Genomic DNA, 19,438 nt, shown 5'->3' on the forward strand with positions numbered 1-19,438 from the left:
GAGTGAAAGTGTTTTCCACAGCATTCATCTTGCCTTCCTTCTTCATTGAACCTGTATCCGCAAACAGGCAACTTCTACAGATGTATTGAGCATAAATGAATGGCCTGAGACAGCTGTTTGTACTGCGGTTGTTGTATTGTCTCATCAAGTTCCATCACACAATGTTTTAGCCAGACTAGACTTGGAAAGTGGAGCAGACACGACTTTGGTTGTCTTTCTCCAGAAGGAGTTTCAGGATCTTCGGTAGAAGATGTACAGGTAGCAACACAAACCTGTGATGGTTATCTTCTAAAAGTCAATTACAAACACTAACAATTATTCCAGGCAATAATTAAACAATAACCGCGTCAGTCAGCACTGATAGCCTCGTGGGCAGTGTGCCAACTATACACAACTTTGCACTTTGGGCTTCCCGAGTTTGAGTCCTGGCTCATGGACCTTTCCCAATCTTATCCTCCTCTCTCTCCCACTTTCTTGGCTAAATACTGTCCTATCTCAATAAAGACAATTAATAAAAATCCCAAAACAATGAGTGGGTCATATCAAAAGTTCAGTTCACTATTAAAGCATTTTTCGCTCCTCCTAAACTTCTGTAACTACTGAATACGTGACCACCCACAATTAAATGTCAACGACATAAATTTAGCATTCAGAAATTTGATCTGCAGTCACGGTGAAGAACCTAAAGCTACAAAAATTAAACAACCAGTTATGACGGACATGAGAATGAACTTATAACATTTTACACTACAATATTACTCAGATGCTCAGGACAAGAATAATGTGAAAAAAAAGAATGTTATTATGGAATTTTGAATTAAATTATTACTTTTTTGATTAGGATATTAATAATGTGAAAAAAAAATATGAGTTGGGGGTTTTAGATTATTTATAAGGGGCTTTCGCTCACTTGGAAGAAGGTTATTTTAATATGGTAGTTTTTTAGACCCTACTCTCAAGTAGAAGCTAATTTTGTTACTATGAAAAGTGCAAAAGCCCCTATATAGTACAAAATTTTTACTTCAAACATTGGCAAACATTCAATAACAGAGTTAAAGAAAGGCCTTCATCATAGAAATGAACGATACAGAACATAACCCGCAACCTGAAATAATGCTTCAAAACTCCACACAGGTGTTGTGTTTGGAGTGTGAGAGTTTATAATCCTCGCCAGACTGAATCATCACACTCCAATTTCAGAGATGTCAACAACCTTCACTTTTCTTGCGCTGCCTGTCTACAAATTGTCCTCCTGGGCACGGTGTTAACTTCCTGACCATGCCCCCTTATAGACTCTGAGGATACTGTGGATTGTGCACTAGCTCAAAGGCAACAATCAAGAGGAAAATTGTTATGGATTTTTAGGAATTGTTGGGTTGTTTGTGTACATCTGTTATTCAGGCTGTATTATAGGGTATATCATATGAGAAAAAAAAAACAGTGGTTCATGTGTTGAATTTGATGGGGGGGGGTTGTTGTAAAAATGGATTAATTCTTTTCAATTCAATAATTTGATACGGGAAAAACGATAAAACACTCACTCGTGTGTTTTTCTTCATTCACATCCAGACTGCAGAACTTCTGCTGCCCCCTGGGCCGCCCACCGGCTCCTATCGCAGAGAAACCAAGGGAAAGACATTTAAAATTCATCTCCAATCATGATTTCTGCTTACTGGAGTCATCTGTTCCCACTTACACCCTCCGCCTGCTCCCTTAATGAGGCTAATTAACCAGCTTTAATGACGGGAGACAACTAATGTGCAGGTGCAATTATTGCCCAATTAAATGCTAACATTCCCCTAATGAATCAGTGAAAGAGACAGACAGAGCATGCTTTGAGAAAACAGTCACTTTAAGCACTCAGGCCTCAGCTCGAGTGAGAACTGACAAAACTTTAGAGGAATTAAATGTCTGTTGGGGAGGAGCACGTCTGTTTATTGGATCCAATACCTGAACATCCTTAAAAACTGAGGTTGTGCCGGTTAGAAACGACATTAAAAAAAGGAAAGATAAATAGCAAAAGATATTTTACAATCATTCATTCTCATGCTTTGCCACACCTCTGTAGCAACGGTTACGAAATATTTTGAAACCAGTATTGGCAGAAACAAAATAACTGAATCCAAAGGCAGGGAGATATGGAAGCTTCTATATGGATAGGCTTGAACGAGGACACGGGCATCAAGACGAGACTTTGAAGGGGCTGAGTGAAGTGGATATAGTCGATAAGAGACTCCATGATAAATAAGCCTGAGAAGCTCGATAAATCACGAAAGCTATTAAAGCGAGTGACGCACGCAGGCACTTCAACAGAAGCTTTTTAAAGCCGATATACTGACGCTCTAGACATAAACACCATTTTATTTCCTGTCATCTCAACTTTTCAATCTTTCCGAAATGTCCCATTTGATGTCGGACTGAGCTGAGAAAATGTCTTAGGTGAACAAACAGGAAATCAAAATTCCTTCCCTCTTAGAAACCATTATGAATGCAAGAACTGGAAAATAAGGTGTCGGGAGCTGGATAAAATCACATATTCTGAATGCGAAATCTGTCCACATTTCACTCAGAGATAAGTGCACCTGCTCGTTGATGGCGATCACCGATTGATGTTGACGACGGTACAATGCCATAAAAGAAGGGTTAGCCATGGCAAACCTCGTGAAAATGAAAGCCGTGGGATAATAGGAGGCATTTCTCACAGTGTGACGCCTGGCACATTAGTGAGCTGTATTGATAAATTAGCCGACATCACTCACCATTCAACATCTGCTTTTATAAACGAGAACAAGCACACAGATCAACCTCAAGGGATTGTTTTCATCTTATATTAATTGTCTTTTTTTTACTTGACCACAGTTTTTCTTTGCATTTTCAACTACAACCTTGCTTGTGACTATAAAACTGAACTTTTGGCTTGAACTCTTAAACCTCGCCATTCTTAAAGTTACAAAAATAAAAACACTTGGCTCTCTTAACGGAGCATTTAAGATGTCAGCTATCAGCTCAAAGCATTTTTAAGCTGAAATGACATCACAGACACTGTTAGCGTGTTGGAAACTGCATTTGGTGCTTTAAAACAGCACGGGACAGTGCATTAAATGCCACTCTTGTTCAGCACCATGGAGAGCTGCGAGCTAAGAAAGATGAATTCAGGACCACGGAGAGCAGACGGCTTAGAATGCACAGCGGGTCTTTCTGAGTGAAGGGTAGATGTACGATCATAAGATGCAGCCTGAACGCGAGCAATAGCTCAGCTCTACGACCCTCCAGCTCATCAGGAAACACTATTGGAGTGAGAGAGAGACCAAAGGGAGAGCTGAAGACATGCAGAAAGTGATCTGGACAGAGAAAGGTGTGTGTGTTGGAGTGCAAGTGCTGTGCAGATAGAAAAAGACACTTGGCCTGATTCTTTCAAAGTGTCAGCAAAAGTAAAGAAACAAACTTTCGATGTCAGCCTATAAGGTATTACGGTCCACAAATACTACATGTTTTCTTGGATTAAAGGAAAGTGCAACTAACAGGGTTGTCGCCAAACAGAAATGCAAACTCATTCTTGCAGTCATCCTACCCCAAACATTGCTCTGTTTTAAAGGGATAGTTCCCTCAAAAATGGAAATTCTGTCATTAATTACTCACTCTCATTTCGTTCCAAAAGCTGTAAAACCTTCATTCATCTTCAGAACACAAATTAAGATATTTTTGATGAAATCCGAGAGCTTTGTGACCCTGCATAAAGAGCAACGCAACAAACACGTTCAAGACCCAGAAAGGTAGTAAGGACATCGTTAAAATAGTCCATGTGACATCAGTGGTTCAACTGTAAATTTATGAAGCTACGAGAATACTATTTGTGCGCAATAAAAACAAAAATAACTTCATTCAACGATTTTTCTCTTTCGTGCCATTCTTCGATGCACATTCACAAGAGTACCAAGACACATGGAATATTTTAACGATGTCTCTACTACCTCTTTTGGCCTTGAATGAGTTAGTTGCATTGCTCTCTATGGAGGGTCAGAAAGCTCTCGGATTTCATAAAAAATATCATAATTTGTGTTCCGAAAATGAACAAAGGTTTTATGGCTTTGGAACGACATGAGGGTGAGTAATTAACAACAGAAATTTTATTATTGGGTGAATTTTTACTTTAAGATCCTGATCTGTCCAACAGGGGGTCAACCAATGGTGTGAGTTTGGAGCGTGGCTTTCTGTTGGACTGACCAATAAAAGACAATGATAGTGTTCAGAAAACCTGTTTGAAAACAATCATTTCTTTTCCATTTGGTCGCACTAGTGAGACTGAAATTACAAGTTTCCACTCATTTTCACTTCAAATCAACACTACAAGATATTTTACTAAGACAGAGGTGACTGAAAATTTGTATAGACATTTTGAAATCTTAGAAAAGGGTTTAGTTTCATTTTTAAAGAGCAGTTTTATGGCCAGAGCTTTTTTAAACAATAAAATGCATAACAATCAGTGCTGTCCAACGATTAATCGCATCCAAAATAAAAGTTTTTCTTTACATAATAAATGTGTGTCTGTTGTATATATTTATTATGTACATATAAATACACACACATACAATATATATTTAGAAAACATTGACACAGTGTATATTTACATGTATATATTTATATTCATATAATTTATATATAAATATATTTAATATATAAACATAACACATTTTTCTTAAATATATACATTCATGTGTGTGTATTTATATATACGTAATAAATATACGCAGTACACACACATATATTATGTAAACAAAAACCTTTATTTTGGATGCAATTAATCAGGATCAATTGTTTCACTGCAATAATAAAAATCAATTTTGAAAACACTGAAAGGATCTACTTTTACAGGTTTAAAACGCATGAAAACTCAACCAACACAACATATAACTAACATAACATTTTTAATAAATACACAAGATATTCTGCCTACCTTCATTCATTGTCTTGCTGATGATCCCTATGGGGAAAAAATATAAATAAATAAAATATATATAAGTGATAGACCAATACATCCAATTTAAATGTCATAATATTAGTTACTACATAATATACAACAAGTAGTTCTGCTTTATTTGTGAGCCCAGTTTTTGCGAATGTGTCATGGTCTCTACAAATGCTTAGAGCACACAATGCTAACAGCCGGTCACAGGTTTTAGCAAATAAAGCTTACTTTCTTTCAGACAATTAACAGCTGCCATGTCTTCACCACAGGAGCTGTAAAATTTTTATGACAGCATTCATTTAGTGTCGACTCCGTAGGGACTCAGCGGGCAGTGGCAGGGCTGCGTGTCAATTCGTAAAGCCAATCAAGCGATTTCATCATTTAACACACATGAACTGAAACACACACACCAGCAGTGTGACAGAGAGAGCTAGAAAAATGGACTCATACTCAGACAGAAGGATTTCTCCTTTGCATTTTTTCCTGTTGAGTTTATATTGAGTCTAAATTTTGACCAAAAATGAAAAACAAAAAAGACAAAATCGTTTACTTGCGTCGTTCTAAACCTACACGACTTTGTGTGGAACGTGAAAGAAAATATTTACAAAAATGTGTCCGTTTTTTTTCCCCCCATTCAATGGAAGTCAATGGGGTCCAATGTTTTGTTGTTTTGGACCCCATTGACTTTCATTATATGGATAAAAACAGATAAAACATTGTTCAAATGATCTTCTTTTGGGTTCTGCAGAAGTCAGTCAGTCATAAAGGAGCGACACGAGGGTGAGTAAACACGACTTTTGTTTAAACTAGAAGAAACTTTTAAAAATGTGAAAAGCAGACATTATTCCTAACACATGAAGGATCAAACACAGGTGCCACTGATGCCACGGATGAGAACAGCTGCAACAGATAACACACTTTATCAGCAAAGCTCCAGACCAGACCACATGCCACAGAGACGGATCTATCGTCGAGTCCATCAAAAGGAAAAAGAAAGAGGGAAAGCGAGTGAAAGTGAGAGGAGGAGACAGGTGGGCTGGACACGGTCTCGGTTTCGGCTGGTCAAACCTGAACCACTTGAGCTAATGCTGAATTTATTCCCCCCTCCAGTAGATTAAACTCACAGTGCGTCCCTCAGGACTTCACTCCACTCCACTTGGTCTGGAGGAAATGGGTTTTTTTATCTCCATGTTTGAGCATGAGAGACGATGGCACAGGGTGTAGAAACGCTTAAGTAACCATGTTTATCTCATTTGCTGTGCCCCATTTCTGTTCAAAATTCAATATTTTCAAGCAGGCATCCAAAAGGAAATAATTTGGCATTTTTTGTGTGTATACTTTCACCCAGCTGACGCCAGAAAGTTTCTAATCCTTGCTTGGGGATTATTTACCACTGCAGAATTATTCCTAGACAGCAGTCAACTGAAAAGAAAGTACATAAAAAATAAGCTGTTTTCTGAACAAAATATTCAAAACAGTTTTATTAAAGATATGTGTGCGTGTGTGTGTGTGTGTTTGAATATATTTTAATTTATTTATTTATTTATTTATAATACATTTATTTATTAATCTAATTATTTTTTATAATTAGAATATAAATATTTATTAAACGCAATATATCAATATATTACTATATATAATAATTATTAATTTATTTTGCAAAAATATGCATTACACTTATCAATTCCATTTGTCTTTAGAACAACAACAAAATCTATTAAACTAAGTTAATACTGAAATATGAAATTCCCATATTTTGTCATAAACAGGCTTTGTTTTCTACTAAATTAATCATTAAACAACCTTAACAATTCTGTTAAATGAATAAATCTGAAATAAAAATAAAATAAATAACATCATGTAAATATAATAATATGAAAATATAATAATAAATACAAATGATTTATTATTATATATTGTTTATTATTATTATAAACATTAATAAAATACTTATAATAATATTAATATTTAATAGTACTAATAATAAAATATATAGTTGTTATTTTAATATTTATAATTATATTATTATATGTATATTTATTATTATTATTTATTATTATTTATTCTGCTTTATAACACTTTATCAACTAGAAAGCTCCATCCAGGAATCTTAAGAGACTGTGAGCTACAAATGAGCAGGAAGCCATGCGTCCATCAGAGCATCACGAATCTGCTGAAGTGACGGGGAATTAAAAGGTTATCTGTTCACTAAACAAGTGAATGATACAATCTGTTATCTGAGCACTAACTCAGTTGCTCGTGGTTGCTGGACTGGATTGGCGGCGTAACCATGGTGAGAGATTAGTGGCGTGAAGTGGCCGTTCTAATGAGACGGATTAAACTTCACACATGAGGAGCTGTCTGAATTGAACCTGCTATCTGCTGCCTTCAGCCCCGACACCACACACTCAGAGAGAGAGAGAAACAGTACGAACCTCAAGTCGTACACCAAAATAACGGCTGATAGCTGTAACACAGCAGGCAGAAATAACGTAAGAACTAGTACTGTATGTAAGAAAGCAGAAACGCCAGTCTGAGACACCATACTGTCACTGACAGCAACAGTTTTCTCAACTTCAAGGCTTTTCCATATGAATTTCCAATTTTTCATTCCATTAGATTATTAAAGAGCTTTTTTTTTTTTTAAAAAAAAAAAATCTAATTAATAAAAAAATAAATAAAAGGCATTTATAATTTAATTTAATTTATAATTCATTTTATTAAAATCTATTATATATACACACACACACAGACGCACATACATACTTTTTAATAAAATTTTATTTAATTTTTTAATTTAACATTATTTAATTTAAAAGGCAATTAATTAAATACATAATTATATAAATTTAAATTAAATACAATTTGTATGACACCATTTACCTTACATTATCAACATGCAATTGACTAATATCTGTTGTTCATCAATTTATGTTATTATTAATCACTTTAAATTAAACTGAAATAGAATTTAATTTTAAATTCGAGTTCTCATTTAAATAAGAGTAAATATAAATAAAATACATTTAAAATAACACTAGTAACTAAACTGAATTAAATTAATTAAAAGAAATTATTCTTTATTAATTTATTATCAAATATAAAATAAATTCAATAAATACAATTAAACACATTTACACTAAATATATATTTTATTAAATCAAAAGGTAAATAACAAACATGCTATTATTTTAAACATTTTAATTCAAATTAAAAATTGCTATTATTATATTATGCTTTTTTTATTAATTGTATTATAAAATGTAATAAAAAAAAATTATCACATAAAATTAAATACATTTAAATGCACATTAAACATTTAAATTAAATATAATTTTAAAATGTAAATAAATATTTTATACAAGGAAAATTTGACTTCTTAATGGCTAAGATTGAAATGAATTTACTTTAATTTAATAGAAATTTCAATTTAATATAGCAATATTCATTGCAGTTAAAACCAAGTTTTATATGCGTTGTTATTGATGCTGATATAAAGTGTTAGAAATAAAACTAACAAACACGACACAAAACAGAAATCAAGTACACTCAACTCCAAATGTTATGTTTGCTGTGCGTTATTAACAAAAGAAAAAGTCAATTTAAGATTACATAATTTATATAGACATTCTTAAAAATAAAGGTGCTACACAATGCCATAGAATAACCTTTTTATCTAAATGGTTTCATAAAGAACCTTCAACATCTGAAAAACCTTTCTGTTTCACAAAAGGTTCTTTGTGGTGAAAGAAGGTTCTTCAGATTACAAAAAGGTAAGAAAGAGATGTTTCTTTAAAGAACCTTTGACTGAATGGTTCTTTATGGAACCAAAAATGGTTCTTCTATGACATCGCTGTGAAAATAAGCACCTTTATTTTTACTGTTTTAAAATTCTGAAACATTTTCAGGTTTTCCGAGATTGTAAACCTTGATGAACTCTATAATGGCATTGATAAATCACAAATAAAACCATACTAACACTACCACACAATTTGCGCAAACAGATGTTAAATCTATAAATATTATAAATCACTAAGAGGATTTTTTTTTGTAGATTCCAGTTTTATGTAGTTCACACAATTAAACAATCAAATCAAAATGAGAAAAACAAGTGTCAAACAAAAGGGGAACATTTACGTATTTAATCGTAAACATTTGCGATTACATGTTTACGATTAAACGTTCACACAAATGAACTTTGATCCAGAGCGACTCCAAGTGTGGAAAGAAAAACGGTTTACCTTTGCGTTCGGATCGTTTTTTGCGTCTTCTTTTGAACCTCCTGCGAACGAGGCAGTAATACGCGCCCATGCTTTGAGAGCAGCTCTGACTCTGAGCCATAGCGCCGTACACTAACCGTAAACAGATCTCTGTCTCTGAAGTCAACTTGGACAGGAGTGAGGGTGAGACGGAGGGAACGAGAGGGAGGAGTGCTGTGCAGAGGGAGGGCTGAGGGTGGGATGTATCCTGCTGTGAACTCTCTCATGTTTCTGTCACTTCACATGTCTGAAACCAGCTTCGGCTTTTTCTTTAGTCAAATGCTTACAGAACAGCATTTCACTTACAGTTAGCAACACACAAGTGAAAACTAATACCTATTGTTTGCCAATTCTTATCATTAATAATCACCTTTTTACTACATTAAAGTTAATTGCATATTATTTAAATCAATTAAAATTCTCAAAGTAAGATTTAGTATTAGATGTGATTTGAATTGTATTTTTAAATAAATATTTATCTATACTTGAGTTAAAAGCAATATTTAGAGCACCGTGGTATCAACATGCAACTAAACACTATTCTTATTATTAATAGGTACCTTTATTTATTCAGTTTAAAGAAAATTAATTCAATTTAATTTGAAATACTTAAGAATTGTATGTAATTGTACTTAATTTAACTGACATGATCAACACGTAACTTAGGACAAATATCTGTTGTTCACCAATTCTTCTTATAAGTCACTTTTTTTAATCAACAGAGATAAAATTTTATTTAAATAAATTAAAATCCTCGTTGTAATAAAAATTATATATAAACAAATAAATTTAAAATAAATTTAATTTAATTAATTTTTTTTTATTTTAATTTTTAAATTTAAAATATTTATTTATTTTTTTTTATTTATTTAAATTATAACAAATTCAATAAAATGCATTCATTCAAATTAAATATATTTAAATAAAATTAAATCAATTTAAATGAACTTTTATGAAATCAAAATGTAAATAATACATATTTCATTATTTACATTTTTATTAAATTACAATTTTATTTATTTTAATTAAATTTATTATAAAAATGAATTTGATACAGTTTTTCTTTACATACAATTAAATAAACTTAAATTAACATTAAACACATTTAAATTAAATGTAATATTTAAGTTTAAAATATTTTTGTTAAATTAAAATGCAAATAAATATTTTATTATTTTAACAAATTTTAAATTAATTAACTACTTCTAAATCATTTTAATTCAACAAAATTTTTTATTGAATTTATTACTTTTATTATGAAATAGAAACTTTTATATAAAGTTACAAAACATTGTATTTGACCAAAAAGGATATTTATACAAGTTATTAACCTCTTAATTAGGAAGTACATAGTGACCTCCTTTTTCACACACACTTCACCTCACAATCACACATGGCTTCAGTCCCATAATTCACTACTAAAAAACTTAAACACAAAAAAGTGTTCTTACACTAATTTCTGAAGGTTCTTGCAATTACCGTTCAGTTTCTGATGTGTACATGTAAACAAAGCGCATTAAAACCTCCACCCACAGATACATTTTGAGGGAAAGAAGAGCATTAAAACCTCCACGTAAGGGTACATTTTTTGGTGTGATTGAGGTGAATTTGGATGAATTTTCTGTTTGTGTTTAACACAATTACTGTACCATCACCCAACTCACAGACAAATGCTAATAATCGGTAATCAGAGCAGCAGATTAATATTTATTTGCAAATGAAGCTACATATGTGAAACCCACCTGTATGTTTAGCCTCCTTTTCTTTACAAGCCTTACAGCGAGTTTTGAGACCTGTAACAAAAGAATAGAGATATCAGCGTTTACATATTTACAGCAGACACAAGACAATCAGATCAGTTAAACAACTTCAGTGTATAAAGGACCAAACCTGCAATTAATCAGTAAAATAAATATAATATATAGAACAACAACAACAACAAAAAAAGAGATACTTAATGAATATAATAATATAAAATATATATTTAAGCTATATATATATATATACACATTTAAGTAATCACATTTAAGTATTTTAGTTTATTCCCATGTTTTGCAATCTCTTATTTATATTATCCCATTTAAAAATTTCATTTATAAATTATAGAAGAACAACATATTTAAAAAATTTAAATAATAAAGATAATAAGTAAAGTAATACAAAATATGGAAATAAACTAGAATAAAACATTATATTTTAGTTTATTCCCATATTATCCTATTCATGCATTTAATTTATAAATGATGGAAAAAGTAAATGTTATAAAAAAAAAATCCAAATAATAAAGTAATACAAAATATGAAAATAAAACACCAATAAAACATTTATTCCCATATTTTGCATTAATTAATTTATTAACTGTCCTATACATTTAATTAATAAATTATAGAAAAACAAAATAAATATATAAACAAAAAAAAAATAGACAATAAGTGAAGTAATACAAAATACAGAAATAAACTAACATGAAACATCACATTTGCATATTTTAGTTTGATCACATATTTTCCATTCCCTTATTTAATAATTTTCCTATTCATGCATTTAATTTATAAATTATGGAAAAACAAATGTAAAAAAAAAACCCTTTCGTTTATTTATACCCATATTTTGTATTAGTTAATTTATTAATTATCCTATACATTTAATTATGGAAAAACAAAAACAAATTAAAATAATACAAACTCGAAGGAAAAGAAAACATGGAAATCAATCAAATTCAGGACCAAATTTGAGATGTAGTTTAAATGAATTGATCAAACAGCACCTCTGCTCCTGACACGCAGTAGCTAAACTCCGCCCACTCAAACTGTCAAATCAGTCAGAACATTTATAGAGCTGTGATGCTATTTAAGGAAAAGACACACAGATAAACAGATACACCTAAAGCAAACAAAATAGTATCATAAACATTGTGCCTTTGCATTCTGTACGACAAAATTTATCACACGATAACGTGGTGAAGCTCCGCCCACCGCAAAATCTTATTGGTTAAAAATCCCGCTCCTCATTTTAATTGCATCACGCTACATTTTGCTTTCAACATGAACAAAATCAACACGTTTCAGTCAGTACACTTAAGCTGATTTACCTTCAAAAACGCATACATATGAGTGCCACGTTATTTAAAATAAGATATTATCAGTCACATATGTAGCTAGGTAAACAAAATAAAACAAAATAAAGTCTGTAAAAGTGCTAGTTTGGGTTCTTCGTGACTTGAGGTGAATCAGAAAAGAAAACCTCAAAAAAAGCTTCAGGTATGATATGCTGTTGTTGGACACTGCAGATTTGATTTGTAAAGGATTCAGGATGACCTTGTGTAATCATGTCAGATCTAAAATAAGAACATCCACTGCCTTAACATCATGTATGTGTGTTTTGTGTGAGGCTTCATTGTCCTGAACGGGAACTGAAGTCCTAAACTGTCTCTTTTTCATTCAGACAGTCATCTGCATGTGGAGCAGACATTAAAAGAGATCTGAAAAAAGACTGATATGAAAAAACGTCTGTCACAGCCAACACTAACTGCTATAAGATAAAACTAGACGTGGAAAAGAGACTATTAAGTTGATTTAACTAACACCATATTGGGAGGGCTGAAAACCGGAGCTAGCAAACATCTTGAAGGAAGAGTTTCTCGCTGAGCTCTGAGATTAGTTATAAACTCACACACAATACACCAGCACCTGCTGTGAAAAGAGCCCACATGTGTGAACAAATACAAGCCCTGACATGACATTATCATTGACTGAATGAAGGACACATAAAACCATGCCTGCTGAATTGTGCTGAAATTCGTTCTTCTTATGAAACACTGGTAAAAGCTAAGCGTAGAGTGTAATGAAATGTTAAAAGTGAGTTTAGGCAGTTAGTAAACAGCTACTGGTCTCTTATTCAACAATAAAAAATAAAATATTTAAATTAACTAGTAATTAATAATAATAATAATTATAATTATAATTATAATACCAAATTAAAATAAATGAATTTCAATTAAAATGTAAAAATAATACAAGAAGAATCCAAATTAAAAAATAAAAATTATAAAAAAAATATGAAAATTATAAAATTAAAAATATTTTGAATAAAAAGTATTTAAAAGTGATACCATAATACAAATTAAAATAAAATTAAATTGCAGGCTAAATAAAATGCATTGAAATAAATGTAAATCAAAAATTAAAATAAGCTGAATATTTAAGTGTTTTTTTTGTATTTAATATATAGACACCTGAAAATTTTTAAAAGATAATGATTTTTTTTTTATATATATATATAACATATATATTAATAAACAGGGGTGTAACGGTGACGGCAAAAAAGCCATGGTTTCGGTCTCGATTATACAGTGGTGTCCACGGTTCGGTAAACAGGTGGGTGGTGGTGGGGGGTTAATTGGTTACGTCACATGTTGAAATATTTCTGTATTAAACCATGATATAGCCAATGGATATCATATACTTATACTTTGCACAAGAGTTATGCCATATTTATGCCAGAGCTATAATATACATATGAAAAAAAATGAAAAAACATATTTTGTGTTTATTAGGTTCTTTTTGAAAGAAAATACATAAAAGCTTTTAAAAATATATTGATGACTGAAAGTGGTCAATGCACATGAATTGTGTGAACTGAAATGTTGTGCTGGCAGTGTGTTTTACACAACCATCTGATAAAGTAAGTGTTAAATAATATAGCATCGAGGTATATGTTATATAATAATGAATATATCGACATTTACGCCCGACATCTGAGCCACTGAAGAAAGTTGGATTACGTTTTGAATAGCGGGAATGCACACCCCCGATCTACATAAATACGTCATGTTCGCCACAAATCATTTTTTTATCCAGCCTTACCTACAGGAGAGTGACTGAAGTGTTAAAGGGGTCATTCTTTACTAATAATGTGCTAATTAGCAAGTTTTGTGATGAATGCAGCTAAAGTAAACAGTCTCTCTGAGAGCAGCTCGGAAGAGAAGGGCGGGGTCAGCAGAGCTCATTAACATTTAAAGCGGCATGCAATAAAACAGCTTGCTGTAGTCAGAGCTGTTTTTGACAGGGTAAAAACTGTTTTTTTGATTTTTTTTGATAAATTTTAGAAATTTTATGTTAACTATGTTACAGACTTTTCATTAAGACCCTAAAGAATCATATCAACTTATGGATAATGGGCTTCCGATGACCCCTTTAATATTTTAATCATAGGACTATATTTCATTGTATAGACCTGTTTTAAAATAACTTTTTTTAAAAATTTTTTTAAATTGATTTGTATTTAGGATTATCTTTTTTTTTATTTTTTTTTATTCTAGCAGCGCGGTAATTACTGTGGGGCAAATTAATCATAATTTTAATTTAAAGGGGGCATATGATGTTGTTTATTTGGTGTAATTAAATGTGTTTATGCGGTTTAAGGTTCAAAAAACACATTATTTTCCACATATTGTACATTATTGTTTCTCCTCTATGCCCCGCCTTCTGAAACGCATCATTTTTACAAAGCTCATTGTGCTGTAAAGCGAGGTGTGCTCTGATTGGCCAGCTATCCAGCGCATTATGATTGGCCGAATACCTCAAGCATGTGACGGAAATGTTATGCCCCTTACCATACTGTGATGTGTGTTTGATGAGACAAAACCAATAAAACCCATTACAAACGAGGTATTTGTTGCATCCCTTGAGGACATAATTACTGATTACAATGACTAATACTGTCTTTTTAAGTGTTGTGTTGCATCACGCCGCGTAAACATAAAACCATGTCTGCATTTGTGATCGGAGAAACGAACAAACAACAAGCGCTACTCTACACTGCTCAAAACTCATGTTTGAATCGTCAGTGGAAAATTCTTTAAATATAAAACGTACTTACAGGCTGTGAGTCAGAACAGCCGGCATTTCACCTACAAATGGTTGGATATCTGTAAATGTTTTTGAAGATATTACAATTTAACTGGGCAAAATAGTGATAGAATATAAAATTAAACCACTATTACAACACAATGAAATTGTATCTCTTTCTCTCACACACACAAACTGCTGTATTGTACTGTTGAAATATTAAAAAGCATTACCAGAGACTCATAACATTTTCTCATTATGTCAACATCCCTTCGTTAATTAATTAAATATTTGAGCTCATAAGACTAGACCTTCAGCCTCAATCTGCATACATTTAGCATGTAAGTGCTTGTATCCGAGCCCAGCCAAAACTGAAATACCTAGACAAAGGCCTCTGAATTAATATGTTTTCAAAGGGTATGAGGTTATTAGCTGTTGCCATACATTTACAGCAACAAAACAACAAAACACTAAAATGAGTCCTGGTTGCAAAGACCACAGGAGGAAACCTTCCCAAAAAAACATCATTTATGACTCGGCATGGCAAACAAATAATATTTTTAATGATTCCCTGTGTAATCTTTTCAGGTTGTGTACGGCCGCCTTTTGTTTAACATTCACAATTAAAGCTAAAAATAGACACAGCAGTATCCCGCAGTTCGACTTAATTTAACTGCGCAAAACACACGAAGCTCCATTTACGAGATGAAAACAAGCTACTAAAAACAAGGTATGTTTAATTAAAAGATGTTTTTTTTTGTTTATTAATTTATATATTATAGAGGCACGTCAAATGAAATCACAGGGCTGTGAAAACATATTGTTAGAAAATTCAACATTGTCAGTTGAATGTACACACTTGTGCATGCACATTGTGATGTTAAATGAATATGAATATCTTCTTTTTTCAATAAAATAAATTAATTAAAATTATTATAAAATACAAAAAGAATATATAACAAAAATTTAAATATAACAATATTTCAAATAAAAAGTATTAAAAATAAGTGATAAATACAAATTAAGATAAAAATGTAAACAAAAATACCCCAAAATTAAATTAAATACAAATGTAAAAAAAAATGGAAATTAAATAAAAAAAAGTTAATTAAATAGCTGCAATTATATGAAAAATTACTGGCTAGTATTTACAGAATGATCTGAACAATCATGCTTTACTTTCAATTCCTTGAAAGCTTTTTTTTTTTGCACAAATCTGCACATGTATGTACACTGTGATCTGTTAAATTAATAGAATTATGATTCATAAAGTAGCTTTCATTTTTCTAAAGAGAAAAAACACTATTTATTGCATCAGTTTGTACTAATAAATAGTGTTAAATCAGATTTAAGGAAAGTTACTTGCGGTGTTCCACAAGGTTCGGTACTAGGCCCAGATTGTTTGTACTGTATATAAATGATATTTGTAAAGGGTCCAAAGTATTAAAAATGGTTTTGTTTACTGATGATACAAATTTATATTGTTCGGGGAAAATTTTGGAACAGCTTCTGAATACAGTGGAAATCAAATTGATGAGTTTCCAAAAATGGTTTGATGATAATAGACTTTCATTGAATTTAAGTAAAACAAAGTTTATAATATTTCATAATCGACAAAGTAACAAAGTTAAAATAAGGATTAACAATGAGGAAATAGAAAGAGTGTATGAAAATAAATGTTTGGGTGTTATAATTGATCAGAAATTATGTTTGAAATAACATTTAAATTATGTAAAAACAAAAATGTCCAAATCCATTGCAATATTAAATAAAACAAAACATACTTTGAATGAAAACACATTATATATATATATATTGTATTGTGAGCTCATAGTTCCATACATTACTTTTTGTGTGGAGTCATACATATAAAACTAATATAAATTCATTATATACTGTATGTTAGAAAAAAGCTATAAGAATTACATGCTTTAAAATTAGCTGATTTATATACAGCACAGGTAATGTACAAAGTTTATAATAATTTACTTCCAAATTGTATTCAGAGTCTGTTCAAAATAAGAGAAAGTCGGTGTAAACTAAGAGGAATGTATATGTTTAAAAAGTAAGGGCAAGAACTAATGCTAAAAATAGGTGTATATCTGTCAAAGGGGTAAATCTATGGAATAATTGTGATACGGAATTCAAATTATGGAATTCACTTTGTAAATGTAAGAAAATGTATAAAACATGGTGTTAAATAATTATATGACTCATTATAAATAAATTGTGTACATTTTATTTAACATATTGAAGTAATAGTTGGAATGCGTATTTCTGTAATTATGTACATTTGTAATTAAGTACGTATATTTTGGGAAATGTGTTATGTAACTTTTGTTTATCTTGTATTATCAAATCTAGTAAAAAAAGCGATGTACATTGGTTAAATATGTATAAAGGGTAGGCTTAATAAGCAAGGCTTCTGCCTACACCTTTTTCGGAAATTATGTTCATTTATTTATTTTTTGTGAAAAGTTGTCTGTAAGGACCGAAATAAACAGAATTGACTGATTGATCGAAAAAAGATGATAAACTACTCAAACTTTAAAAAGAAGTAAAAAATCTTATATTGCTAAAAACACTTATATAAAACACAAAAATACATTTTTAAAAAGTCTTAATTAAACAGGACTTCTATAAAGATCAATTATTCAACTATAGCTGTGCAGGCAAACCACAGTTACTTAAAAAAAAAAAAAAAAGTACATTTTTGCACATCCTTATTATAATCCGGGGAAAACAAGCTGGGAAACAAATGTCAAAACAGTGGTTTGACCTGCTCTAGAGAAATCAAATTAAAATGTTCCTGTTGAATAAGTTCACCGAGTCCCTACAACTCTAACGGGCTCGTATCTGAAGGGGGATGAACTACTGTTTCGCCGTGTCAGCCGCAAATAAGTCTTATTCATCAGTTGTCAAAGAAATGCACACAAAATCAATCTCACAATGAAAAGGATATTAATACCCCTAATGATACCTAGTTACCAGTTTAGGTCAAAATCATACACATATATATGCATATTAGTTTTAATTAAACAGCTGCTTCACAGAACTAGACCCTAGAAAGAGGCATTTCCTGTTTTCTTTCTGTCTTAAAGTCCCACATCGTAGATCAAACTACACAGTCAAATCTTCTGTAATCCGTCTTTACTCAACTCTCAGCTCTCAAAAACCTCATTTATTTGCTGTACAGATGAAGTCGCCTGACAGAAGATCATTAAAACGATTGATTAAATCTTCTTCTCTCTTGTAAAGCACTCAATAAAGATCAATGGAAACTGTTTGTCATGCTTAAACAACAAAACCACAACTACTATTTTCTATAATTCAACCTTCAGATTAGAGAAAAACCGAAGAAAGCTGTCTGTTAGCATTAGCATTCTCATCCCCCTCAGCGACACTTGCTCAAAATTTGAAATCTTCCATATAAAGTTTGACATATTTAATACAAGAAATCTAAAGACTAACACTTTTAGTGTTTTTGAGTGAAAATATAAACTAGAACAGTGTAAAATACAGTGTGCCTCTCACGCAACCCATGAGACAAAAAAGTGATGATTCACGCTTCGTGACCTGATGATTCAGCTAGAGGCGCTTCAGTTGTCTTTGCTAACAGCTGGCTCGTGACTCCAAAAAAAGAGGGGGACTATAAATTCACCTCATCATGAAGAGAAGAGCCACTTCAACACAAAGACTCGCGCTAAACGTCCACCTGCTGTAACGCTGTGTTTTATGTTGATATTATTCAGATCATGTGCTTCTGCTTGATTAATTAGCTTCAGTTATTAACCAAAGGGATCATGATTTGGCTAGTTAACATGGCCTGTTTTTCTTACTGTATTCACCAAAAAGTACAGTATACTTCTAGAGCGCACTGCATGGTACAGTGTATCCCACAATGCAATGTGCTTAACCTGATTTTAATGCGATAAATCAGCCACAAGCATCAGCCAATGATATTTAAAGGAATAGTTGACCCAAAAATGAAATCCACTCTCAGGCCATGCAAGATCAGCTTGAATTCAGTTTGTTTCTTTATGGGAACAAATTTGAAGATATTTACTGTTGCATTCCATCACTTGCTCAGCAGAGGATCCATTGAAGTGAATGGGTGCCGTCAGAACGAGAGTCCATTAATATTAATATGGATGCAGTCTCCCATCCATAATATTTCTTTCCAGTGAAAAAGTAATCTTTTCTGACTCAGAAGAGAAATATGCACATATCCAACACTGTTTATAGGTGAAAATAGCCCAAAACGTTTTAAACAAGTGTGTCAGTGGATTTTGATGTGAGAGAACAAAATCTTTAATCATGAACTTAAAAAATCAAAATGCACTTGATTTGTTTCTTATAAACAC

General features: G+C 31.8%; 2 protein-coding genes across 8 annotated transcripts in view; both read right to left on the reverse strand.

Moving 5' to 3' along the window:
* Window positions 1-19,438, reverse strand: part of LOC109082837 (glutamic acid-rich protein-like) — an 848,403-nt gene that overhangs the window by 193,341 nt on the left and 635,624 nt on the right. The gene's annotated exons all lie outside the window — the stretch shown is intronic.
* adarb1a (adenosine deaminase RNA specific B1a) overlaps window positions 1-19,438 on the reverse strand; it is a 29,994-nt gene that overhangs the window by 7,855 nt on the left and 2,701 nt on the right. For 2 of the 4 annotated variants that reach the window (XM_042748583.1, XM_042748582.1), the window contains exons 2-4: window positions 10,968-11,018; window positions 4,955-4,981; window positions 1,542-1,610 (exon numbers count right to left, since the gene is read on the reverse strand). In XM_042748583.1, coding sequence (XP_042604517.1) covers window positions 1,542-1,610; window positions 4,955-4,964 — 79 coding nt within the window. In that variant the 5' untranslated portion in view covers window positions 4,965-4,981; window positions 10,968-11,018. Of the gene's footprint in view, window positions 1-1,541; window positions 1,613-4,954; window positions 4,982-9,207; window positions 9,744-10,967; window positions 11,019-19,438 lie in introns of those variants that run through there. The other 2 variants (XM_042748580.1, XM_042748584.1) reach the window with 2 other exon arrangements.

The sequence above is a fragment of the Cyprinus carpio genome, chromosome B22, assembly GCF_018340385.1.
Source record: "Cyprinus carpio isolate SPL01 chromosome B22, ASM1834038v1, whole genome shotgun sequence".
Lineage (NCBI taxonomy): Eukaryota > Metazoa > Chordata > Actinopteri > Cypriniformes > Cyprinidae > Cyprinus > Cyprinus carpio.